Source organism: Micrasema longulum, unplaced genomic scaffold (assembly GCF_059751315.1).
Source record: "Micrasema longulum isolate JH-2025_06_02 unplaced genomic scaffold, ASM5975131v1 h1tg001656l, whole genome shotgun sequence".
Lineage (NCBI taxonomy): Eukaryota > Metazoa > Arthropoda > Insecta > Trichoptera > Brachycentridae > Micrasema > Micrasema longulum.
The window spans coordinates 135,523-163,203 of record NW_028278835.1 but is presented as its reverse complement, the minus strand read 5'-3'; the positions used below and the strand labels follow the sequence as shown (position 1 = coordinate 163,203).

At 32.8% G+C, this 27,681-nt stretch overlaps 1 protein-coding gene across 1 annotated transcript; it reads right to left on the bottom strand.

Moving 5' to 3' along the window:
* Positions 1-472: 472 nt before the first annotated feature.
* LOC148274421 (protein O-mannosyl-transferase F38B6.6-like) lies at positions 473-19,492 on the bottom strand. The gene is made up of 10 exons (XM_088237138.1): positions 19,171-19,492; positions 18,553-18,982; positions 15,355-15,672; positions 15,051-15,253; positions 12,296-12,479; positions 9,742-10,058; positions 6,370-6,511; positions 5,102-5,216; positions 4,836-5,024; positions 473-1,443 (listed from the first exon to the last, which is right to left on the bottom strand). Exons 1-10 carry the CDS (start codon positions 19,416-19,418, stop codon positions 1,322-1,324), a joined length of 2,268 nt encoding a protein of 755 aa, XP_088093264.1. The 5' UTR covers positions 19,419-19,492; the 3' UTR covers positions 473-1,321.
* Between the last annotated feature and the right edge of the window lie 8,189 nt (positions 19,493-27,681).

Here is a 27,681-nt window from a genome sequence, read left to right as displayed (position 1 = left end):
GTGTTTCGTCACCTGTTATAACACATTTCAATAATTCTCCGAGATCGACAGCTGTCCATGCGACGATGAAACTCCTCAAGATCCCTCACCTGTTGGTGCATTGCCCCTTTTTCAGCTTTCAGAGACAACAGCTGGAGGCGCGATGCAGAAGCCTGGGTGAAGATCTATGCGACATCCCATCGGTGGTAGGTAATAAAGAACTCACACGAGAGGTAGTATCATACATGATCAATATAGTGCAGGCAATTGGTAAAATAAACAAAAGTAGGGAACAAAATGCCGAACACTCTTCTAGTGGAATGGAAGGCCTGTTGACAACTGTCAACAGGCCGGTTTCTCCTGAAGAGTTTTAAGTGGTTTCCTCTCCACACGAGCAAATGCTGAGAAGTACCCGATTGGCCCACATTAGAATATCCTTCCTGATTCCAACAAATCAGCTAAAATAAAGTAATATAATAGCAGAAAAATCCTCTTTTTGAAATACAAACCTTGTATATTATAAGCAAGGTAAAAAATAATGCAACTCCCTTATAAAAGTATTTAAAAAAAAGATAATTCTGCATCGTCGTTGACTTCATTTAGTGGCACCTGAGCAACTTCCATTTGCCGCCATGCGTTTCATACCCAAAGCATTTGAAAAAATTTCATGGCATGAGCCAATCGATATGCCAACATCATCAGCGACTTCTCTGATTGTGATTCGGCGATCGTTCATAACCATTTCATTCACTTTTTCTACGTTTTCATCTGTTGTTAATGTGCTGGGGCATCCGGGCCGTTCGTCATCTTCAGTGTCTTCACGGCTATCTTGGAAACGCTTATGCCACTCGTAAACTCTTGTTTTAATCATAGCAGACTCACTATAGGCCTTTGTTAACATTTCACACACTTTGTTACACTTTACTTAATTTTTTACACAAAATTTGATACAAATTCTTTGATCCATGCTTCAGGGGCATGTTTACCAACATAATAATGAAAAAAGTCAACAGATAGAAGAGTTCAGGAAATGTGGATGTTCAAACACAGGCAGAATGGTGAATGTTACACAGTGTGTAAAGTGGCCACTTAAACCAGCCGACAACAGATCATAAGCCCTGTAAATGTCTAGACTCCCATATTCCCTTCTCAAAAATGTTTTTCCTCTCTGTTGCAATAAATTTAAATATGAACAACCCCCCAGGGAGAAACTCCAGCCAGTCTGCAAGCATTTGGACATACTCAAAACATTGTTGAAATTATTTTAAGACTAAAAAATGCCTCCTACTTTTTCATATTCATGTAGTTTTTCGCAGAATGGTAAGAACAATACTGATTTATTTCATATCTTCAGCAGTTTCTGTAGATTTTCTTTCGCACTGTTTAAATTTGGATCTATTTTCAGTGCCTTTCTATACATCTCAGCGGCCAGGTCTGTTTTTTTCCATCTGTGATAAAGAACACCTGAAAATTAAAAAAAAAAAATTGAAGTCATCTTTCCTTCTATATCCGCATCCGATATATGCATATAACGGACACTGTATTGGTGCACCAAATGCACCGCATCTTGCTCATCATTTCATCACTATCATCATCAAACCCATTTTCACACCCAACGGTGCATAGGGCATCGGGGATAAAGTAAATAAAATAATTGTTATTCATTATAAATCACCACCACCGTTTATATCTTCATACAAAAAATATCTACGAAGTGCGCCCAGCCCGTTCTCAGTGAACGATGAAACTAGCCGATTACCTCAGCTTATTTCTCCATACAAAAAGTACACTATGTTTTTTTACATCTTTGACCCAAGTCAGCTTTTTTGGTACTAAAACAAGCTCGCAGATTACAAATGTTACTTGAAGATTCTCTATTTGGAAACTATAGGCCTTAAAATATAACTTGATTAAAATGACAGTTGTCAAACTAATGTCACTAGTGATGGGAAATTACTGATCATCGATCAAATTGATTTTATCAGTTTGTTCATGCAAACATGAAACTCTGTTTCTGAAAATTGATATAAAAAAGCAAAAACAAGCCTATTATAGTGTGTTTACGATAATTATTCACCAAAAAATGAGACATTTATACTTTTTTCATGAACAACATCGAGTGAATTATTTTTTTATTCAATCAATTTACATTGATCAATTTGTCCCATCACTAACATTTTTTGCAAAATGATGTAACCTTGTATGTAAGAACGTCGTTAATAATTAGGTTTATTTTAGTTTTAAAGCTGATTTTATACATTCATGTTGATTTATATTTATTTTATTTGGGATTTTCACAGCTATTACATAAGCAAAATAAGTAGAAAAATATTAACAATACTAAAGCCAATAAAAAAAATCCACTGTAAATCTAATGACACATAATATATAAGAAAAGAGTTTACGTAATTGTATGTGTGTGACGTTTGTATTCATGCGTATGTGAATGTGTGTATGCGTGAATGAATGAGGTAGAGGGTGCGCGTGTGCGGGTGCGTAAGTGTAAAAAATAATTGTTTTAAACTTGTAATTATATTAAAAATGGTACAAGAAAGAGCTTGGTAAAAAGTTTGAAACCTTTTTGTTAAAATTCAAATCAAGAAATGTTATAAATTGTATTTTTTTAAAGTATGTTAAATTTCAAAACCGTATTCTGAAAAAAAGCATTGTATTTTAAAATTGAACTGATACACACTGAATGAATAATGTGCGACGAGTCCCATACAATACGAGCACGGTGGGTAACCACAAAATGCAGTAAATACGATATAATGTCAACAATAAAATAAGGTTTGACAATACGCGAACGTTGATTCAAAACGAACATACAAATACATATTAAATGCACCTACATAATATGTAAATAAGAATAACATATAAGTTTGATAGAAAAGATTCGAATTATAAAAATCAGGTGTCACAAACAGTTGGCCCACAGTACGGGGATACATTATTATATTATATATGTATATAAAATCAATATATTGCTGCTCTTACTATAATGTGTCATTAATTTTGAAGATGTTTTTTTAAATTGACTTAAATTTTTTGTCTTATATTTCACTTAAAGATTCTTCTCATCGTTTCTTTGAATCCCTTAAAATAAATATGTGTACATTTATGTTTTTCCTTTTTTTTTTTTTAAAGATGTTTATTACTATTTTATTTTATTTTTACATCTGAGCATGTTTTTCATTCTTTATTTCAATTCTTAATTTTTAATTACTCTTGCAAATTTTCTTCATTTTTAATATTATTTCCATTAGTAAATACTCACTACAAACTACAAACTTTAAAATATCTTTTTTTACTTAAATTTAAATTTTTAAACAACTTTCATTTATGTTTTTCTTTTTCCTTCTCTTTTTTATACTTTCATAATTAACCTTACATATAATTGCTTTATAATATGGAAACTTCACTGGTCCATTAGAATTAAGTCTGAGTGTGTAAAATATTAAACTTTGTAACTGTACTGTATGTTTCCTAAATAAAAGAAAATATTTTTTTTTTTTTAAAAATACATAATTATATTAAAAGATCTTCTCACTATAAAACTTATATTTATTCAGGGATAGAGAGCAACGGAGAGGAGGATGCGGATTATTATGTCAAGCGGATTATATGTCAAGCGTTGTATTAAAAAAATAAATTAACATGCCAGATACTAATGAATTTTCGTGTGGCAATATAAATAAATCACTCCTTAGACGTTACTACAAAGTTATGTCGTCACTCTTGCTTACAACTGTCATTCTAATCTAGCTATGGCTTTAGGACTACAGTAATTCAAACATTATTTCCAAGGGTCTATTTTTCTTTGATAGGATACCATTGACATATTATGTATCACGTAGGACATGTGGTGTTCGCATTGGCCGTTTTTGGCACGATTCATTTTGAAAGGAATCGACCAGTGCTCGGTGTTGACAGTTACTGCTGAATGTCATTGTGGCATTTGTAAATAAACTTTTGTACAAGTATTGTATTAAAATAGTGTAGAATAAAGCTACGTTTATCACGTGGTTAATAATAATTGTTGCTTGAGTTAATTTTCACAGAACCACAGAAAATTTTCCATTTACAAAATTTTCCAAACCATTTTCGTAATAAAATACCCCAAGGGCGCTTTACATAGTGATGTTGGAACAAATTGATGAATTCCCTTCTCTGAATGTTTTCCCTCTCTGCTGCAAATTTTTTAAAATCTAAGTAACTCCCAAGGGAGGAAATCCAGCCTGTCTAGAAACATTTGGACATACTCAAAACATTGCTGAAAAAAGATTTAAGAATATCAGCTTTAAGCTGCTCGCATCCAATTAAATTAATAATAATAATATTCATTTCAGTCGGCCTCGTGGTGTAATGGTCAGTGCGTTTGCCTACCATGCAAGAGGTCTCGGGTTCAATTTGTGTCATGGTTGAAATGAAATATTAATTTAAAAGAGTGTTTTCGCACTAGAATATCTCATAGTCCCTGGACTGGCACCTGAACTCTTACCTTCATGTAACAAAAATGATCAAGATACGCGGTTACCTATGCACCATTATGTGCGGAAAGGAAACTATGATGATGATGATGAATATTCACTTAAGGCAGAGCATGCACGTTAAAATGTATGAATGTGAAAGAAGCGAGGAATGTATTCTTCTACTTCTTTCGGTGGCTTGTCAGGTCTCTCCGATGTTGGCGATTATGTCGGTATTACTGCAGAGACGGAGAACATTTTCACAGAGAAGATAACATGAAAGTCTAGGTATTTACAGGGCTTTTGACCTTTCAACGACAATATGTAATGTGTTAATCTTAATAACTAAGGACAGTCTTCATTTCATACACGCTTTAAGATATTTACCTAAATTGGCATAGTAAACAGCCTGTGGTTCATTTCCCTTGAGGCGTATGGCCGTCAAGAAATGCTCCTCGGCAGAAGTGAACAGTCCCTTCTTTCCGCACAAGTTTGCAACGTTGAAATGTATGGAGGCCGCTTCGGGAAGGGCCGCGAGGGCCAATGGTGCCATCTGCAGCCCTCTATCTATCTGACCTGGAGATATTTTGTTTAAAAATTTATTTGTTATTTTTTTATGTTTTTTTATGTTACGTTGAATAGATTAAATTTACCTGAATTATCAAGTAAAGCCAAAGAATTACTCCACGCTACAGTATGCTTAGGATTTATATTTGTTGCTTCATTCCATGCACCGAGTGCCAGGTCAAATTTCTTCTGTTCCAAGTACTGAAAATAAAACAAAAACTTTATTAAAATAATTGATAGATTTGTGTATATTGATTCCATATATATGTTCGGCATACTAAATAGTATAATCGATGTTCCATCATTACTGGGATAAGTAAAATTCAATATTCCGACTTGTAGGTTGAGATACAATGAAGTACTGTTCATCGATCAGCATAGAACAAACTATGGCCTTAATTCTCCAATGATCCGTCTTTGTCAGGGTTGCATTTGAAGAGAATGCAATTACAAAAAAATTGAAAGATGTTGTTTTTCTTATGTATAAAAAAAGTTTGTTTTTAAATGTTTACAAATAGCATTTATTTTTTGCGGATCTCAATCAGATTCTTTCCTTAAATTCCTTATAATTTATTTCTTTTTATTGGATTCTTGGTAATATTAAAATAATATTTAATTCAATACAAATTTTAAAAATCGTATTCCTAAATAAGTACACGCCTCTGTTGGTGAGAAGACCGGAGTTTGACGTTTGCAAAAAGAATGCCATATTAAAAAAAAAAATTATTTTATGTTTTGGAATTCAGCCATAAACAAGTACCTAGGTACCTACTTGAATTCAATATTTGAACATTAATAATTTTTAGTTTTGGAATTCAATCATTAGCAAGTACCTAGGTACCTACTTATCAATGAAAGGTCTTTTGCCAACGTTCGGGCTGGACAACGTCTGTCGGGTCCGCTAATATATTTATAAAATATCATTAAAAAAATATGTAGGTCTATATTTGCATTTGCATAACGACGAACAAAAAACAATCCATATTGTAAAAAGGGTATTTCTACACTTCCCGTCAATAAGATTCAGGCATGCGGGTAGAATTACCTTTCCTGCATGAAATGTGTTAATTTCAGCAGGTACGGGATTAAAAAAAAAACAAATTTGGGTACATTTGAATGAAAAAATGGGCTGAAAGGGTTTATTTATATTCTGATGGTTTCGTTCCATTGGACGGCTAACTTAAATCAAAGCCACCATCCATCACCATCATTCCCTTTCCGCACCTAATGGTGCATAGGTCGCCACATTGGTACACCAATCGCAGCGTATCTTGATAAAAAAAATTGTTGCATGAAGGTAAGTTGATCGGTCTTACGCTTCAAGTGCCAATAGGATAGGATTAAAATATCTTACCAAATTTCCCAGGTTATAGTAGCAATCAGCGTATCTGCTCCTGTAGTGGAGAGCTTGCTTGTATGCATCTTCAGAAGCTGACTGCTCTTTGAGATTGGCCAGCACGATTCCCAAATTCATCCAAGCAGCGGGAAAGTCTTCTCTGGAAAATTCGCATAAAGGTAAAGTCAAGTGTGCTTAAGATGGCTGGATAATGTGGAAAGTCACATTAGAGCGATTGGCCTGACGAACTGGAGAAGAGCCGCGGGGTGCAGGGACGATTGGAGACGAATTCTGGAGGAGGCCAGGACCTACAACGGGTTGTAGCGCCACTGATGATGATGAAAGTAAAGTGTGTAGTTCTCTTTATTTTATTTCATTTTTATTTTTCTCATAAAAACAAAATACACAATGGAATTTACACAATGGTTTCAATATGTCGGTAGAAGTATATACATTAAATGTGTCTCAATGAGGAACTTCAGCCCTACGGGAAATTGGATACAAAACATGTTTTCTTAAGCGGGGTAAAAATTAGAGCATTAAATTGTGGTGCTAAATTTCTTGAAAATGTACAGAAAAAATAATAATAAATATTTTGATAAAAACGCACTACTTTAAATGACGTCACTGGTTCATGTGAATCAACCTATAATCTAAGAGCTATGGAAGATTTCCGGTCTGCTTGTCGCTTCTGGACCAATGGGAAGAACTGAATGAGAATAAGCGGAAATAAACCTCTGACGTTACACGCGGAGTTATTTCAGAAATACAAAACTTTGAAAAATCGTAGCGCCGATAATACGATATATAAAAATTAAAAAAAAAAATTTTTGACTTAGTTTAACTTAGTTTAACAAATAAAAAATTGGAAAAAAACCACTGAACTTCCTCATTACATTAGGAGGATAACTTTTACTATAACATACTAATATTTAAGTTAAGTACTTGTTTTAGTGACTAAAAATTTTGTGTATCAGTTTTATTATTGTACATGTTAAGTGAGGGTGAGTATATATATTTATATTGTGTGAAGGTGTGTATGAGAGAGTGTGCAGTGAATATAAGTGGACTTAGTGAACCATGATTATAAAAAAATAACTGTTTTTTTAAAACCTTAATGAGGAAACCTATCAACCACCTAATTGATCGATGTAAAATTGTTAAGAACGCTCCGGTCTAAAATCCAAATTTAAAAATATGTAAAGAGTTTTTAAAGTAATAAAATAATAAATATACATGTAAGTACTCATTATTCACAGGGGTCTGCCACAATAGATATTCGCAGGTCGCAGTGACGTCGGGAGCTTGAATAGTACTGACCCCCCCCTTTAAGAATGAGCAATAAATCTTGTGCCAAATCTTGGGACCGATTTATTTGTCATTTTACAGAGGGCAGTTTCTGGGATTGAAAATGGCATGTAAGCAGTCATACATGTTTTCGGCGCCATGACAGATAATGGCCAGTTTTACAGTTGAAGAAATGAGCTATCTTGTGACGACGCGACTCCTGACAACTATACTGAAAGAGATCAGTTTTTTAATGTTCGCAATAATTGCACTAGAGCGAGATCTCACGCACTGTTTTACACACCCAGAAGCCGTACAAATGCAAGTCATAATTCACCCATTTAAAAAAAATAAAAATATTTATATAATTATACATTTTTATAGTTTTAAAATTTCAATTTTATATTTTTACTGAAACTAAAATCCCACCAAGCCACTTTCGCTAGCTTGTTAGTGGAGATTTATACTAACTTATATAATATAATCTGCGTTTATAAAAACAATGAATTTACAGATATACTCAACAGACGGAAAGATCAGAATATACATGTATATATACAAATAATAATGAGGAACTTCAGCCCTACGGGAAATTGGATACAACATTTTTTTTCTTACGTGGGGTAAAAATTAGAGCATTAAATTGTAAAACAAAGTTTCTTGAAAATGTACAGAAAAAATAATAAAAAATACTTTGATAAAAACGCACTATTTTTAATGACGTCACTGGTTTTTGTGAATCAACCTATGATCTGAGAGGTATGGAAGATTTCCGGTCTGCTTGTTGCTTCTGGACCAATGGGAAGAACTGAATGAGAATAAGCGGAAATGAACCTTTGACGTTACACGCGGAGTTATTTCAGAAATACAAAACTTTGAAAAATCGTAGCGCCGATAATACGAAATATAAAAATTTTTTTTTTTTTTTTTTACTTAGTTTAACAGTCTATTAACAAATAAAAAATTGAAAAAAAACCACTGAACTTCCTCATTATAATATTTTTTGTTAATTTTTTTTAAATACAAGAAAATATATGAAAAATTAAAATATTTACACATAAGCTACTACTCACATATAAATTTTTGATCGAGTAGCCACTCTCTTATTTTGCTCTTGTTACATTGTGTGTTCAATTTAAGTTGTTTCGGCAATAAATTAAAAATGCTAAGTACTAAATATTTGAGATTGATTATTAATAGGGCAATTCTGTGGATAAAATTAAAAAAAAAAATTTTTTAGGAGGTTTTGTCAATACATTTATTGGGGACAGAGATACAGTTAAAAGTGACACAATCAGGACGGACCCATGCCTGTGAACTTGCCCCTACTCACTAGGAAATCCATGTCGAGTCGGGGCACTTACAATGCATTCATAAACAAACAAACATACACATACATGTGGCATACTAGAATACTGTAGGGAACAAAATGCCGAACACTCCTCTAGTGGAACGGAAGGCCTGTTGACTACTGCCAACAGGCCGGCTTCTCCTGAAGAGTTTTAAGTGGTTTCCTCTCCACGTGAGCAAATGCTGAGAAGTTCCTGATTAGCCCACATTAATATATCCCTCCTGATCCCAATAGTTTAGATAAATTTTAAGATATTTAATTGGAGAAAAATCCACTTTTTGAAATATAAACCTTGTATATTATAAGCAAGGTAAATAATAAAGCAACTCCCATATAAAAAATATTTAAAAAAATACTAGAATACTGTGCCATAATTTGGGACCTTTTTAAACCAAACCACATCCTTGAAATAGAGAAGTTTCAAAAGGGATTTTTGAAATAATTATTTCTTAAATAAAATAATAATTGTCCATCATTATTTCTAGCAGGGATACTGGATTACAATACTCTCGAATCTCGTCGACAATTTTTTCTTGGGAAACATTTCTATGAGCCGATTTCTAGAAATATAAATAATCCAAATATACTGAAAGAGATCAGTTTGTACGTTCCAATAATTATACTAGAGCGAGATCTCATGCACTGTTTTACACACCCAGAAGCACGCACACTAATGCAAGTCAGAATGCACTCATTAATAGGGCAATTTGCTTGCTTAATACGGCTTCTACGGATAATATGGATCAACTTACTTGATATTCAGTGCATCTGATAGCAGTTTTTTGGCTTCTACAAATCTGGATTGGTCTTTCAATAGGTTGGCTAAATTGTTCATAGCCTGGTAATACCGTGGGTACAGCTCGATGGCGATCCTGTATTCTTCTTCCGCGAGCGATGGATCCAACATGTCGCCTGCGTTCTTGCCAATGTTATAGTGGACCTTGGCGTTCAGAGGGCACACAGACAGAGCAGAGGTGAACAATTCCCGTTCTGTTTGCCACTGCGCGCTACGTTCGATCGTACGCCAGACAAAGATCAAAGTGAGAAATATGAAGGAGGCCTTGAGCGTCTAAAAATTAAACTATTTTAACAATATTTATTAACAAAGGACGAACTAGTTTGGCTATTATGCAAGCCAAGACTGGCTTAACAATATTTATTAACAAAGGACGAACTAGTTTGGCTATTATGCAAGCCAAGACTGGCGCAAAGGCATTCTTATTTCATTGCTCCAAAAATATACAGGTGTTCTTTAAACCCTGTCACATCCGAAACCACGATGATCAGAATGAGCAAGAAGACATATTGGCACATCAAAATATTTTTTTAAAATGATTAAAATTTAAAAAAATTAAATATCAAAAAAAGCTAATGGTTGCTTACTTCTGCAGGGGAGAAGCGAGGAGAGGGAGAAGGGAATCTGATACTGCGCCGCGCTTTCCTCACTTCTCCCCTGCGGAAGTAAGCAACCATTTGTTTTTTTTAAATAAATTATTTTTAATTTTTTTATTTGTTCTAAAAAAATATTTTTATGTGCCAATATGTCTTTTTGCTCATACTGATCATCGTGGTTTCGGATGTGACAGGGTTTAAAGAACACCCTGTATAATAGTAATAAAAGTTTAAAATTTTATAAACAATATGTATATTTTTTTTAATGTTTGTAGCACTAACTTTGTAATTCATTGTTATATTTTAAAGGAATAAATAAAATTACTTTGTTTTATGAACCACTTATTTATTATCACAGGTGACTAGTTTCGGCAACTCACATTGCCCTCTTCAGGGTTATATAATGACTAAGTATACATACGTAAAAGAAATAGTGAACCGTGGGTGTCAATAAGGATAGAGGAGGGGGTATATGTGTTTATCATAGGGTTAGACTTTACAGGGAAAATATTAAAAATAGGGCTTTGACTTAAATTTAATTGATTAGTTATTATATTTAAATTTTGTTTGACAACTTTTTCGATTTCGAGGATTTCCAAATTATTTCATTGATGAGTTTTATTATTTATTTTTTTTAGTTTTATTATTATTTAAATAAAAAAAAATATATTTGAAGCACTAAATTTATGGTTATTCATTGTAATAAAATAAATAAAACAACTTTGTGTTTAACCACATTAAAAAAAATAAAAAAATACCGACCGGTTTCAAAGCTAAAAAAGCTTCTTTCTCAAGGCTTACTCAACTGATAACTTATTTCCTATTTTATTTTATGTTACCAGTATGCTGCCAATGAAACAAATAAATCAAGTCTTTTTTTCTTGAAAGGATGGTAGTATAAGCTGCATACGTTCGAAACTAAACAGGAGTGGACTAACCACTCCACCGAAAAGTCTTTAGACTTAGTGGGTAACAAATTCTTATATGTATTTTTTAATTGTTAAATAAACGCTGCTCTGCAGCACTGAAACTGAAAAGAAATATTGTTTATTTGGTTATTTATTAATTTGTTCTGATTATGAATCGCTTTTAAATTTCTACAACTTCCAAGTCGTGTAATTTTAATATTTTATTTTCACCATTATTCATAATTCCTCAAATCATCCAACTGCCCATAAACATTCCCATTCCATTCAATGATACATAGATTAATTAACGTTCCACTAGATGATACTAATTTAAATAAAGAACTTAATAAAATAAAACAGATTGCTAATAATAATGGATATAATGAGACTTTCATTGATAAAATATTTTAAATTAAAAACAAAAAAATTGTTACAATATTTGAGTTTGTCCAAATGTTCGTAGACAAAAGACTGGATTTCACCCCCTCGGGAGTCGTTAAGATTAACAAATTACAACAGGGATGGAAAATACCTTAAATAAGGGAATATGGAAGTCTAGGCATTTACAGGGCTTATGACCTGTCATTGGCTGGTTTAAGTGGCCACTTTACACACTGTGTAACATTCACCATTTTGCCTATGTTTAAACATTCATATTTCTTCAATTCTTCCATTTGTTGATTTTAATGAAGTTAAAGAGCTGAAACCTTTATTGTTGCGAAGAGATTCATCTGACTGAATTATTTCACATACTAGGCAACGCCTGAAAACAATTTTTAATTTTTTAAACTTCTTCTTGGACCAGTTGGTTTCATTACAATATTTGAGTTTGTCCAAATGTTCGTAGACAAAAGACTGGATTTCACCCCCTCGGAAGTCATTAAGATTAACAAATTACAACAGGGATGGAGAATAAGGTCATAAGCCCTGTTAATGCCTAGACTTCCATGTATTCTCCATCCCTGTTGTAATTTGTTAAAAAATTAGTTGTTTTTGTGTGACTCACCTTTTGAATTGTAAAATTTTCATAGTGAGACATAATGTTTTGGAAGCCAGTGACAACGATTATGCAGAATCCAAGGGAAGAGATGTAAAGAATTCTTTCAGCTACGACAAATCCCACTGGCATTACAATATTGCTTGCCGGGAGAAATGGTAGGACAAGAATGCTGAGGGATATAATGTGCAACCTGAAAAATTCAAACAAATAAATCGAAATTAGAATTCAAAAACAACATCGGAAAGAATCTTGGGTGTGGGGTGGTTTGACTTTGAACCCAATATATTTATTTATTTATTTTATTAGGTAAACAAACAGTATGTACACATATATTGCCAATTTCTTTGTATATTGGTGTAAGAAACTCATGCACACACCAAAAAAATTGTTTACACTTAATTACAACAAAAACACTATCATATTGAAAAAGCAAAGACAAACACAGGACAGTCAAAAATACTACATAATGGACTTAAACACTACAACGACCTACCTTACTACTTGAAAACTTTTAATGGAGACAAATTTAAAATCAATCTGAAAAAGCACATGATGACTGAACTAACTAGACTAGACGAGACATAAAATGACTAGACAATATTAAATTTCTAATGTAACCCTAACGGGTTTTTTAAAATTGTAAATAAATAAAAAAAAATACAATCATTTAAATTATGTTCAATATAATAAATGTAAAAGAAACAAAATGAAAAAATATGTATGTAATAATAATAATAAAGTTAAATATCTGCTTCTCTCAAAATTTCTATAATTTTTGACCTAAATTTTTTTTTATTTTTTAAAAGAAATATTTGCGTTCTTATGATTTACCCAAATATTTAATTTTGAGGGCCATTTTCAACGAGTTGTAAATAACTCACTATTAGAAAATGGAATCGAGTTGGGGTAGAGTGGGATTCGAACCACGGACCTTTGGTCCGTGAGTCCGAGACACTAGCCACAGGACCACAACCCGATTTAACATTGTCACAAAAAAATATATTTAAATTAATTATACATCAACAATGAGCAGCATTATTTGAAAATGAGTAGGCGGAAGTCAAAAATAATAAATTTGAAGTTAATTCTTTAAATTTATATAATTGACATGCCTTCTTCTTCTTCTTCGTTTATTTTATGGCCTTTTCACCTCTCACCTCGGGTGTTCTAGCCAGTGTCGAGTTTTTTGTTTTTTCTCTTGACTTGACGAGAAGGAGGATTTATTTATTTATTAAATTTTTTCCACACAGTAAACAATGATTAATAATAAAAATAATGTGACCTCACTGGGGTTACCCGTGCCGAGGACACTTAAAAATGTTTTTTTTTAAAATATTTTTACATGGGAGAATATACAAAGGAAACTTAATATACGGAGATAATTAACAAAATGTTCAGACAGTTTTATACACTACGTATTTATGTTTTTATTTTATTTATGTATACCTGTATTATTTTTATTAAAAACAGCACAATAAAAGAACAAAAACATAACATAAACTATACATTTGTGGAGCAGTTGATTCAATATCTTATTTCTTTATTTAACATGTTAGACATACTTTAAATTGTACATTGGTGGATTTATTGCCAAATGGCAACTTCTTCCAACCAACTGATAATGATGATTTCACTAAATAAAGATATTATTTAGTTAATTTAAGTTTCAACAATATTTTGAGTTTGTCCAAATTTTTGTAGACAAGGACTGGATTCAACTCCCTGAGGGAGCTGTTTATATTAACATATTACAACAGAGATGAAGAACATTTAAGATAAGGTTATTTAGAAGTCTAGGCATCTACAGGGCTTATGACCTGTCAATGGCTGGTTTAAGTGGCCACTTTACACACTGTGTAACATTCACCATTCTGCCTATATTTGAACATCTATATTCCTTCAATTCTTTCATCTGTTGATGTTTGTGAAGGCAACGCCTGAAAATGTTATTTTTTCAATTTCTATACTTCTTCATGGACCAGGTAATTGACAGGTCATAAGCCCTGTAGATGCCTAGACTTCTAAATAACCTTCTCTTAAATGTTCTTCATCTCTGTTGTAATATGTTCATTTAAGTTTGTTTTTTAAAAAAATTTATTGTTCAAAAACTTATATTTTTCAAATACTAATGTTGTATTTTTAAAAAAAATATTATTTTCTAGTTATTCTCAAGTATATTTAGAATCTCATTTATATTTAGAACATAAGATTTTCTCATGGTTATTGTTATATTTTATTTCGAGATGAAATGTTTCTTTTTTACTTTTTGTTTTTTGTATTATATCTTCACAATTTTTTTTAGTTTTAATTATTCTATTATTTCATACTATGTAATACATGTTTATTGAGCACTGCTGTGATTATTTCTGTAAATTATAATTTTTTGTAAAAGGTTCTTTGAACCGTTGATGTATAAATAAATAAATAAATTTTGGTTTGGGCAAATGAGACAATCCATTTCACTTCTACCCTGTTCCACTATCGATTATTTTTATAGGCTTTTTGAACATTTTCTCGTTACTAATTGTTTTGATGGACAGTGGAAGTAGGTTATAGATTTTAATTGCATAGTACTAAAAATCCATAAATAGATTAAATAGTACACAATTTCATTTTTGTTAAATCCCAAATTGGTTTATATACACGGAAACCTATCCATACTTTTATGGTACTGCGTGGAAAGTAAAACAGAGGTTCTGGTGTGCATCAAAAAACCGCTGTCAATGTTGCCATAAGTTAATCGAAATAAATTTGAACTTACTTTCTTCGGTCATCAGTTTTACAACTGGCAACTCTATAAGTGAGTCCACAGAGAAAACACCAAAATATCGCAACACAAAATATCCGTGGATCAAGTAAAGATTTGAAAATTGGAATGCATCCCATCGACCAATCAAAACACAGCCACTGCGGCCATATTAAAATCAATAAATTTATGAAGTATATGTAGTTATATGTAGCAATCTGTAATCAAAATTTTTTAAATATACATTAATGATTTTGGGAGTAGCCCAAGAATGCTCGCCCACGGCACAAAAATAGCCCAGTAAAAACAATTAACTTACTCTTAAAATTGTAGATTCACAAAATGCAGCAGGATTATCGGTAATTTGAAATTCGGGTCCTTTAAAATCCATAATGTGTAATCTCCTGTACAAAAGTATTGATAAGAATGCTAGTATCAGTATTTGTCGCAAAATGAGATCTTTATACTGTTTTAGGAATGTGTTTATACTAAAACACATATTTTTCCATAGGTTAGATATTAAACAAACAGCATTGCAAGTTTCTTTATTGCTAAAAGAATTTAATTGGACTGAGTCCACCATTTGCAATGCATTAATTTTGTTGATTATGAATATGTCGTATATACTGCACGCCACCTAAAATTAATTAAGAAGTAACATTTCAATACATAAATCATGAATTCAAATATGAATTAGGCAAGGGTAAATATCTTTTCCATCTTAAACCAAATGTTACGGAAAAACCTTGGCTCTCCGAAGTGATTCTGAACAAATTCGAAACAACCTGTATATGAAGGGTCCACTGCAATAATGCTGAATGTCTTATCAATCTAGTTCTGAGATATTTGCTTTAAAGGTTTCAACTAGATAACGGGACATCTCAGTGAGGGAACATTATTCTGTATTAAAAAAGAATACAAACAATGTAAAACTATAAATAAATAAATAAATGCAAAGCTGCAGTTAAAGGATTTTAAAAAATGTATACATGAACTTTAAGTATACAAATCAGAGTATTGGTTTTTAATACTTATAAACAAAATATATTCCTATAATTATTAGAAATCAGGGTAACAAGCGTTCAAGTCTCAAAAAATTTGCACTAAAATTATGAATGTCAACACTTTTACACAGTCAAAAACGATGATTGTCCAAAGTCATACTTAATTAATCATTTTCTTTTACTACATTTGCAGCATGCGGAACCTGGTCGTAATAGTCTTTTGTCTCAGGCCTACAGAACTTTTTTAGGAACTGCAGGTCGTTGTACTTCGCAGATGATATAGGCAACTTGCTCGTATATGCTGCTTTAGGTAACTTGAATTCTCCATCTTCGATATTTGCTTTCATGGATTGAAAAGAAGCTGGTGTGTTTACTGAGCTTGATTCCCATGGAGTGTGGTAAAGGTTCTCGTGGAACATGAGTCGTGGATTCTCTTTATAGACTCTGAATTTACGTACCTACAAGTCTTGTAGGGGATGGGCACGTCTTCTTGTAAAACGGTTTCAGAAGTGCAGTCCAGCCTTTAAAGAAATCTTGTTAGCATTCGATGACATCAGAAGGTTTTGATTTCTGTCGAACTTTACGTACATGCTCAGTCCATTCATGTGGAAGTTCGACCCTTGTCTTTTGGTTAATGAAAGCCATGTTTTGGTTGCATTCCATATAGGAATGTCCTCTGATTGGAAAAACCACTGTGACAGAATCCAAGCGATTACAGCAGTGTACAATATAGTGTAGGAATCTAAAAATTGCATAATTCTTGTTCTGACCACATCATGAGTCACAGAAAATGGTCAAAGCTTTGACAAAGTTTTTGAATATGAAGTGAAACACGTGTGGGGCTACATTATCTGCACCTTTACACTCTCAGTCTTTTCCGGTCTCGTTGTATCAAAGTTTCTTAAAAAAAATCGCTCATTTTTCCTGTAGATTTTCTCTTTTTCGTATTTTTTTTTGTGTCTATGCATTCCTCATTATTTTCCATTTTAACAAAAAACACCAATTCGCATAAATGCACCCAACTCAACTGCTAGGCAAAACTGAACTGACAAAATTATGAAATGAACGACAGGATGATGCAATAAAAAATGGCAGTCGGTGTTGTCTGTGGACATTCATCATTATTGCTTTGAGCGCGTGTGACATCATTCGTTCTAGTCGTGTAGCTGTATTTTTAAAATCAATTTATCTTGAGACTGTCTGCGTTATTGCACAGTTTGTAAATGTGAAAAAGTACTATGTAGATCAAGGAATCGAATGGCATTGTTAGTTTGAACTGGTCAAATTTTGGACATTCAGCATTATTGCAGTGGACCTTTCATATGTAGAATGAGCATTGGGACACTACTGCAAATGGTTCCCACTCTGTTCAGAATCCATGTCCGGGATTCTGCCACGTGCGAATGTCAGCTTGAGGAGGAAGATACAAATCACTTTATTCTTGGATGCCCAATAAACTATTGTTATCCTGGATTCCTTTCGGACCTCTCTAATATTAACATTTCACTTCCTACCGATATCATAATTCTCCTGTCCTCACCCAATAAACCTGTATTTAAAATTTTGCGCAAATATCTTGTAAATAATGGAATTAAGTAGGTTGAAAATATGTTGTAGATAGTGTAATAGTAGATAGTAGATACTAACTTGTATAAGTATACAAATTACTAACATAAATATGTGTAACCATAAAAATAAAGAAAAACTAAACAAAACACGACACTGGCTAGAACACCCCAGTGGCTCGGTGAAAAAAGCCATGAAAAAATAAAAAGAAGAACGTATTTCCTAAGTAAAAAGAAGTTCCAGTGTACTCATAATGCATTATTTAGTTCAATTCGTTTTATATATAAACATACAACTGTGTAGCACTGAAATTGAAAACATGAATCACAAATATGGAATCCTATGTACAATGTGCAGGTATCACGCATTGAAAATATTTTTAAAAAAATCGTAAAGTTCATGTGTTCAAGTATATTCATATATGTAAAAAAACATCACCTATTGCCTCTGCAAAAACGTTGTGAAATAGCGGATATAATTTATTTACTAAAAATTGCCTCTGGTTCAATTGACTATCCTGAATTACTATGCAAACTTTCTATCAATGTTCCTTCCAAAGTTTTAAGAAATAACCCTCTTCTTCACATACCTCTTGTTTCATCTAATTATAGGCAAAATTCATATTTATGGCGAACTTTTAATGATTTTAATGTAATAAATAAATCATTTAACATAGATTTATTTGCAAATATTCTTAACGACGTACAGCGTTTGCTTTCAAAATAATTCGAAGTATTTTTTCTTTTCTTTATTTTCTAAATTTACATTTAATTACTATTCATTTTATGTTCGAGAATCTTTTTTAACTCACGGTAATGCTACTTGTGAAAACCTGTAATTGGCTTATTTGTTATTTGTTTTGTTATATATACGAGTATAAGATAATTATAGCTGTTGGTTATCCAAATAAATAAAATAAAATAAAATGAAAACAAATTAATACTTACAAGCGCCATCACACCAGTTTCTTTGCAAAGTACTGCAAAAGCAGCGCACAAGAGAGCTGCACAAAACCACAACCATTTGAAAATAGTACTCCGAAACAAGTGAACATCGGAGTGTTCTTTTGTTTTTCTCTTTGCAATAGATTTGTCATAGAAGAGTATGGAAAGCATAAAAAACAATGCCGCCAAAACGTCGGCTCTGCCGACTATACCAGAGACAGCTTCTACGTGTACTGGATGTACAGAAAACAAAATTGAAGATAAATATGCATTGTCGTTCCATATCACAAGTTTCTTTTCATTTTTACAATGGCTATTTAGGATTTTGTTCAATAACATATACGCTAATAACACAACTATCACGTGCAATGAGAGGTTTGTGGTTTTGAAATGGAATGGCTCGGGTGCATCTCCACTTAGATATCTATTGAACCTAAAAAAAAAAATATTTCTTAATAAATGTGCGTAAATTCGTGAATTAAATAAAAAGCCATCTGAATTCAAGCATAAAAATACAATTTTCGTAGCTGCTAATAGAAGTTCTGTAATATAATTATTGGAAAAATATTTTTACGGTTATATTTTTTTATGTGAGTATATTACAGTAAAAATTTAAAATACCTGAAAGTGAGAATGGTCAGGGGTCGATAAGATTTGTGGCTTAAATTGCTTTTCATGTTTGTTCCCCAGAAATCATTTTTAAATATATTAAGTACAGGAGTTTCGAGTTTGACATCGACATTTCTGACAATTGCTTCGGAATCGTCAAAAACAAAGTCTCCATCGAGAGAAAACATGTAAATCGTCGCCGCCAAGAACAGCAATGAAGACAGTTTAAAAATACATATCATGTTTACACATTTAAACATAATTTTTCACAAAAACATAGTAACAATAATATCAGTTTACTTTTGCCGGCAAAACTTGGCGAGATTTAAATGTCAAAATAAACCATAGAGAAATAAGTGTTTTATGGCCATTTACATTCAGGCAAATATTTAAAAGTACTGCTGAAAATTGTGTTTCTCAAACGTTTACTAAAACTAATATTCTTTAAAATTATGTAATATTTAGTTCAAATGTGTGCAAGTAATCGCGATACATGCATTCCTTATTTATTAAATAGGTACGTAGATTTTCACGGTAACTGTTATCAATACGTATCTTTTTTGGGTAATCCCGTGTAAGTTGGATTTGATTTGTTTCGACGTTTCAGTTACCGTTGCAGGAGCCACCTTCTGGGTAAATGTTTGTTTTGTAGAAAAAATACGTTATTATGCATAACGGGTTAAAATTAAACTCAACATGGAATTTGCCTACTGCCGACTGCGATACGATACAAATTACTGGTACAAAAACATACAGTTTACCCCAAAAATGGCTCCTGCAATGATAGCCGAAACGTCGGAAAATCAAACTTACACGGGATTATCCTTATTTATTACATATTTTGTAAAGTAAAAATATATATTTAAAAAAAAAAGCAAATACTAGAGTTCTTATTATTCACTCAAATATTTAAATTTTCAGTCCATTTCTTGAAAGTCGTAAATAACTTGTACTAGAAAAATGAAAATCGAGTTGTGGTAGAGTGGGATTTGAACCTGGGACCTTTGGTCCGTGAGTCCACAATACTACCACAGGACCACAATCCGGTTTTTGATATACCAAAGTTAGTGGTAGCTTACCATAAAAATAAAATAGACATTTTCAATTAAAAGACACATTTATTTTTTAATATTCTACGGGTTGAAAACTTTTATGTAAGACACACTTCAGAAGCGGTTATTGGTAGCAACCTAATATTAAATATTGATAAATTAGTTATTACATACTTTACTTAATTTATCTCTATGATCCACGAAAGGAAATATCACTGTCTATGGTTCCGTTGTTTTGCAAAAACAATGACAACGTTTTTGCAACAGAGTGCAAATCTTTTTTTTAACTTTACGTGTTCAAATTCGAACATAATTATTATTTATTTAAGTGTTACATTTAATTATATTAATTAAAAAGTTAGTTGAATTACAAATTATGTTTGTAAAGTGTCTCCAGAATAAATATAAGTGGTTTTATATTTCTTTATTTATGATTTCGTCATAAAACAGGTAAGTTTTATTTTTATTGATAAATTTACAATTGCTTAGTAAAAATTTAAAGACTGTCCTTTAAAACATTACATTTTAGTATTTTTTGTTAACAATAAAACATTCTACGTCTCTGAAGTTATAATATCTACCTACTATAACATTTTCTAAGGTATCCTAAAAAAATACGTAAATAGGTAGGTAGGAAATTAATATTATTAAAAATTATGTATGTCGATTTTAATTATCTAAATAAATAAAATCTAATAACCTCTGATTTATGAGTGCGTAACAATAAGTTTTCACATAAATCATTCTCGTGTTCTGCCATAATGTATGTGTTTACTTAAATTACAGACAGGGACATACATACATTACTATTAATATGGGAAGTTATCAAACATTAAAACGCACTGCATATATTTTAAATTTCAATAAGATAGGCAGTTATTATGGTTGGATAATTTATATAGCGCCATTTTTGTGAAAATCACCTCGAGGGCGTTGTACAATAAATAAATATCCCAGCACGTCTTGCAGCTACAGAGCGCATGGACGGAAAGAAATCTAGCCCACATTTAGATTTTGTTTTAATTTGACAATGAAGTTTAGTGTTTGAATGATGTTAAAATAAAAAATAAAAATCCCATTTTTTAAAATAGGAGTTAGATCATAACAAGTCTTGCAGCTACTGAGCGCATAGACTGTTGAAATTCTAGACCCCTTTTACAAAACCTAAGTATTCTATGGTTAATAACGCAAAAGACGGTTGACTCACAAACCTGGGTGTTCTGAGCTGTAATTCATCACTGTAATTGGGCCTCCTGGCCTGTCGTGGTGCAAAGAAAACCACTAAAAATAATAACATTTACACGTTGAAGTAATATTACCAATCGTCTTGCAGCTACAAAGCGCATAGACGAGTGGAATTTTAGCAACTTTTAACAAATTACAAAAATAAACATTAAGCCGAGTAAATAATTTGCCAAGTGTTCATGCTTAAAAGTAAACGTTAAATAAATAAAGCAATATTTGAATATTTGAGTATTCTTCTAATTTTAATAATAATAAAATAAAATATATAATAATACCTTTTTATTTTTCTTAAAAACAAGACGAAAACTAACTCGGAAACAATTTCACACACACAATAGGGTGCTCGCATACACGGTAATAGAATAAAACAACGTGTAAAAGTGTGACTGCTATTAGAATCGCGGCGCCTACTGTCGTCTGGTATGGCTGAACCAGGGAATCCTACGCTGGCACCTACCGGCGTGATTGTAAACCGGCGTAAATCGAACCGGCGCAAAACGACGTTTACTTGTAAATCAAACGAGTAGGCATTATATAAAACAATAGTAATATGCCTTAAATGAAAAATATGCTTTTTTGATTAACTGTTTTTTTAGATTTCTTCGCAAACACACGTAGCTCCGAGATATGGGTGATAGCAAAAAAACGGCCTATGAAGCAATGTCCTATAGAGAAGTACAAAGCTTGGCAAAAGGTCTAAAGATACCAGCGAACCTAAAAGTGAGCGTATGTTTCCACTTTGTAACTTTTTACCAAGAGACAGGTATTTGCATGCTTTTGATTAAATTAATATTTGTGGTGGCAGAATTAATATGGGGAGGTCTGATTCGGGCGAGGGTACCTACCCGCTGCCACAGCGCGGACAAATCGCTTAAAAACTGTGCATCTAACTATACCTTGTTTGTTTAATCTTTGTATAAAAACTTAGAGATTATCCTGTAGAAAAAACACACTTTAACTCTTGTGTGGCTGTGATGTCACACTAGTCTACATACAATAGAAGACTTGATATATTTACCTTTTTTTTCAAATGACGAAGTTGTTTTTTTTGTTATCTTCAAACGAATATTTTCACACCGGATTTGGAAAGTAAAATTTGTATAAATTTATTCATTTCATTCATTTAAAATTACACTCGCTTAATTATTAATGAACTCATTAAGGCTTTTTAGGCTGTGCCCGTGTCAAGCTACGATAATGAATAATATAAAATACAAAGTAAAATTAATTAGATTTAATTATAATGACATGTGATGCAATGAATAACAACCCAGAAAAACAAGGTAAAAGTAATAAATAGCGAAATTCCAAATAATACAATGTAAAAAAGGTAGTCAGATATAAATATTAAAATATCAATTAAATAAATTTAGATTCAAACACAATCAAATATACAATACAAAAGTATCATTAAATTCAATAGAAAAAGAATATAAGTATAAAAAACATTTAAATTTGTTGCAACAGAGAGGGAAAACATTTTTGAGAAGGGAATATGGGAGTCTAGTCATTTACAAGGCTTATGACCTGTCATTGGCTGGTTTAAGTGGCAACTTTACACACTGTGTGTCAGGGAGACAATGACAGTATTGTCATACATATATTGAACAATGTTTTGAGTCTGTCCAAATGCTTGCAGACTGGCTGGATTTTCTCCCTAAAGAGTTGTTCTTATTTAAATTTGTTACAAATTGGAACAAATCCTTGGGGAGAAAATCCAGCCAGTCTGCAAGCATTTGGACATACCCAAAGCATTGTTGAATTAATGGTAAAAGAAAAAGTATAAAAAATTGGAAAATTGTTTTCAGGCGTTGCCTAGTAGGTGAATTGGTTCAGCCGGGTGAATCTCACCCACATAATGAAGGTTTCAGCTCTTTTACTTCACAAAAGTCAACAGATGGAAGAGTTGAGGAAATGTAAATATTCAAGCATAGGCAGAATGGTGAATTTTACACAGTGTGTAAAGTGGCCACTTAAATCAGCCAATGACCGGTCACAAGCCCAGTAAATGCCTAAACTCCTATATTCCCTTCTCAAAAATGTTTTCACTTTATTGCAACAAATTTAAATATGAACACCTCCTTAGGGAGAAAATCCAGCCAGTCTGCGAGCATTTGGTTATACTCAAAACATTGTTGACATAAAAACATAATTGAAATGATAATTGAGATATGGTTTCTAGAAACTCACTCTATACTGTAGTAAGAAATAGGAGTAATACATACTATGCCAAATAAGAGTTAGTACTAAATTAAATAATACAAAAATACGTAATGAAAAAACATAAAAAATATCTAATAAAAAAGTCACTTTTTGCTAATTGCTAATTTCAAACTTAAAAAAAAATTGACAACCTCGTCCCTATCGATGTGCAGCATCCAATTGCAAACATTTTTCTTAAATATATTGTATTTAAGAAAAATGTAACAATATGCTGGATTTTAATACAAAATTTATCCTTGACCGCCTCAACGCCCATCAATTTTATTTGGGCCTTCTACCGCCCCCTCCAAGGCCTTCAGCGCCCACAAGGGGGTGTTATCGCCTATTTGAGAAAAGTGCGATATTTCACTGTCACTCAAGTGCGAAATTTCCCGCGCTTGGACCGAGCGCCATCTTGAATTAAAACAAAATTTTCGATATTTGCAAAACTATGCATCTGATTAAAAAAAGCTAGTAACTTATTATAATAAAACTAAGGTTTTCACAACTGCCGTTTCTTTTATTTTTATCTTTTAAGGATAAGCGGTGGCATTTTGATAAATTGTAATAATTTCTGCCGCTTTTTACAGAAACAATATTTAATTGATTTGATTCTCGCACAGAAGAACGATGATACTAGACTTGTGAAGTCTATCGTGAAGACGGCACTCACAGAGAGAGAGGAAACAATCAAAGGAAAAAGCAAAAAGGTTAGATTATAATATCGTTATAATCAAAATACATATATATCAAAAGCGTGCGGTGAGGTTTTTGATTAGGAACGCAGTCATTTGGTACTGTGTACATACGTAGTTAAAATTTGTGCTTAAAACTAACACAAACATTCCAATTAAGTTCGAATTTTATGCCATAATTTTAGCATGAAGGGGGTAAGTATATTTCATAGTTAAATACATAGAATTAAGAATAGTCCAGAATGAGCGTAGAATAATATTTGAATACATCGGACTGTGTCAAATTCCCCCGCTTTGCTCCACTTTTGCCGCGCGCATTCGTGAAGTCGCCGCGTAATGTTGCCAAATGGAGAAAAATATAATCATAACAAAAATGTAAGGTAAAAAAAAAGCAATTTGTTAATTTTTTCAAAATTGTATTGTGCACGCGAAAACATTGATTGACACAACAGAATAGATAAGTAAAGCGTAATTTAATAAGAGTAATTTAATTAATGATCTTTGAACTAAAAATATAAAACAAATTTTATTTTACATAAAACGGCTTTTTTTTAAATCATGTTAAATAATATTTGATGTTTTTAAGGTAATGTTGGTCAAATGTCCACCACGACGTTGTTTAATCCGAGGTCCAATTTTCACTAGTTCTCTCATTAGATAAGCAATGTAGGGTAAAAAAATTACTACCCTGGCAACACTAACGAAATGCCCATTTTGTTTTCTTCGACAATCTGACAGATGAGAAAATAATTCAATTTTTAAGTAGTGCATTTACTACTTACACACGCATTTTCTAATTACACATGAAATGTGATCCCATCATGTTTCTTTAAGATCCCAGCAGTATTTCTACACAACACGCCGAATTTGAATTCGAATTGGGAGTTGCGTACTGAGCGACGTCTACAAAGAAACTAATGGGTCAAAACGTAAAACTACTCGTTTAAGAGTAGTTTAGTCGCCTTCTGTTTGATGTGCTTATTCGGTTTCTGGACTATTTTTAATCCGGCGAGGTAGTAGTTTATGGTGGGGTGTTATGCAGGAATATGCTAATTGGGATTCAGTCAATGGGTAGTTCAACTGCTAAATTACATTTTAATTTTAGGTAAAAAAAATAGCTCTTCAAGTTACTCACTTTTCTTACTTTGACGTTTATCAAAATTTAAAAAAAATCTAGTATTTCTCAAAAACTAGAGCTGCCGAACCAAATCTGACAACAGTTTTGGGTTCTGCACCCAAAAATGATCTCTTTCTGTCAGGCTGTCTTTTGAACAACTTTGTACGATTCATCTCTGTTTCTGAAGTCCACAAAATGGTTGTGTATTTATTTATTTATTGACGGACTTATGCAGTCCATTCTAACAATCCTAAATACAAAAACTTATAATAAATACAGGTACTAATCAAATAAAATACATCCAAATAAAATTAAAGCTAGAACAAAAAAAAATTACGACCTCAAGACAAGATCCGGTCTATCTTAGTGATTTTTTAAATCTATAAAGACTTGCACCAAAAAAGTTCACATCTTATCTAGAGTGTACAATACGACACAATCGGGACATTGGTGCATGCAAGCCATAGTTTGTGCTGTGTTAATCTACAGCACATTATTAATTCGCAACCGGCGGATTGGAGCATTGAATGCCACTTGTTCCAGTAACGATGGTACATCAATTAAGCCATTCAGTAAATTAATCATAAATATGGAGTCAATGTTATTTCTACGTTTTGTAGACTTGAGATTTTTAACATTTACTCCATTTCTCCGTGAGTGCAGTCACCCCTCACGAGGCCAATTATCCATGCTACTTTTCTTAGCAAACGATGTTGCACCAATTCGATATGATTAATCAGGCTTTCATAAAAGGGAGACCAGATCACGGAGGTCAGATTGTGTATCATGTTGTCCACAAATTGATCTACTTTATCATTTACTTCACATACAGATGTTTCAATATTCAAATTTTCTTTTCCAAGCTCCATACACATTTTTTCATTACTGTAATTTTGTTTTTCATTCTTTTATTGCGAGTTTTTGACACCAAAAGTAATAATAGCTATCCCTTTTTACAGACATCAATTCTTTCTCAAGTTTCATGCCTCCAACCCCGTAGTACAGAAATCAGACTCGCTCCCAAAGAGCCGTTCGTTTTGCTTAACAGCTCCCAAATCTACAATAACCGCGAGACGCGGTCCAGAAACAAAGCACCCAGAAAACATCGCCTGATCCAGCCCAGTCTTTCGCTCAGACGGATCAAAATGTCAGAGGTTAGAAGCGTTGGCGGTGTTGCCATGTCTTGCGCAAGAACTGACTTGCCTGACGGAAGTGGTAGAAAAGACGGCAGAAGCCCAGCTAGGAAGAACCAGACAGTTCTTGAAACCCTGCTTCAAGCTCCGATGTCTTCCAAACTTGATGAAATTGCAGCCGATTGCAGGAAGAATGAAGACGTCGTCAGAACGGTGAGAATTATGGGAGACAGCGAGGCAAAAAATGACACCAGCTCTGAAAAGGTAAATAATACATCCTTTAGGTTCCTATTTTTTTTTTGCATATCGCAAGGGGAAACCCCCTCATTAGTACATGGTCTAACCTATAAAGAGGATTAACAAAGCATTTCAATAGTCTTTCTAAACACAGTTTTTATTTTCGTGATTGCACGAATGCACTCATTAATTTGTCTGGACAAGCTAGGGTTTCCTAGGACAGCGGTGCCCGTATTTTAACGGCCGTAGTGAACGGTGATGCGGTGGATAGCCGTAACGGTGACTAGAGTGTGGTTTCCTAGAAAAACGGTGTTATCAACACCATTTAACACCGATTCCCTAGGAAACCACTCTCTAGTCGACGTTACGACGGATGTCCACCGCTTCACCGTTCACTACGGCCGTTAAGATGCGGGCACCGCTGTCCTAAGAAACTCTAGCTTTAGGGAAAGGTTAAGTTACAGATATTAATTCAAACGAAATAAATCAAACGTCTCGTCCTTTGATCCCGAATTGTTAGTAAAACTTTGGACTTCAATCTGTTTATAATTCGATAGCCATTTTAAACATGTTTAGCGTTCTTAATTGAGTCAAATAAGAAGTTAGTCGATGATGGGGAGGTTTGAGATAGGTAGTATAAGTACCCAAATAACTCAGTTATGCAAAACAGGGCGAATTTCTGCGGTGCGTTATATCTGACTTAAACAATTATTATTAAATCAATCAAAACTTTGCAATTTCATATGTATGTTAACGATATGTATAAGGAACTTATATAAATCTATAAATATATTTGGATAATTTATATGGCGCCATTTTTATGAAAATCACCTCAAGGGCGC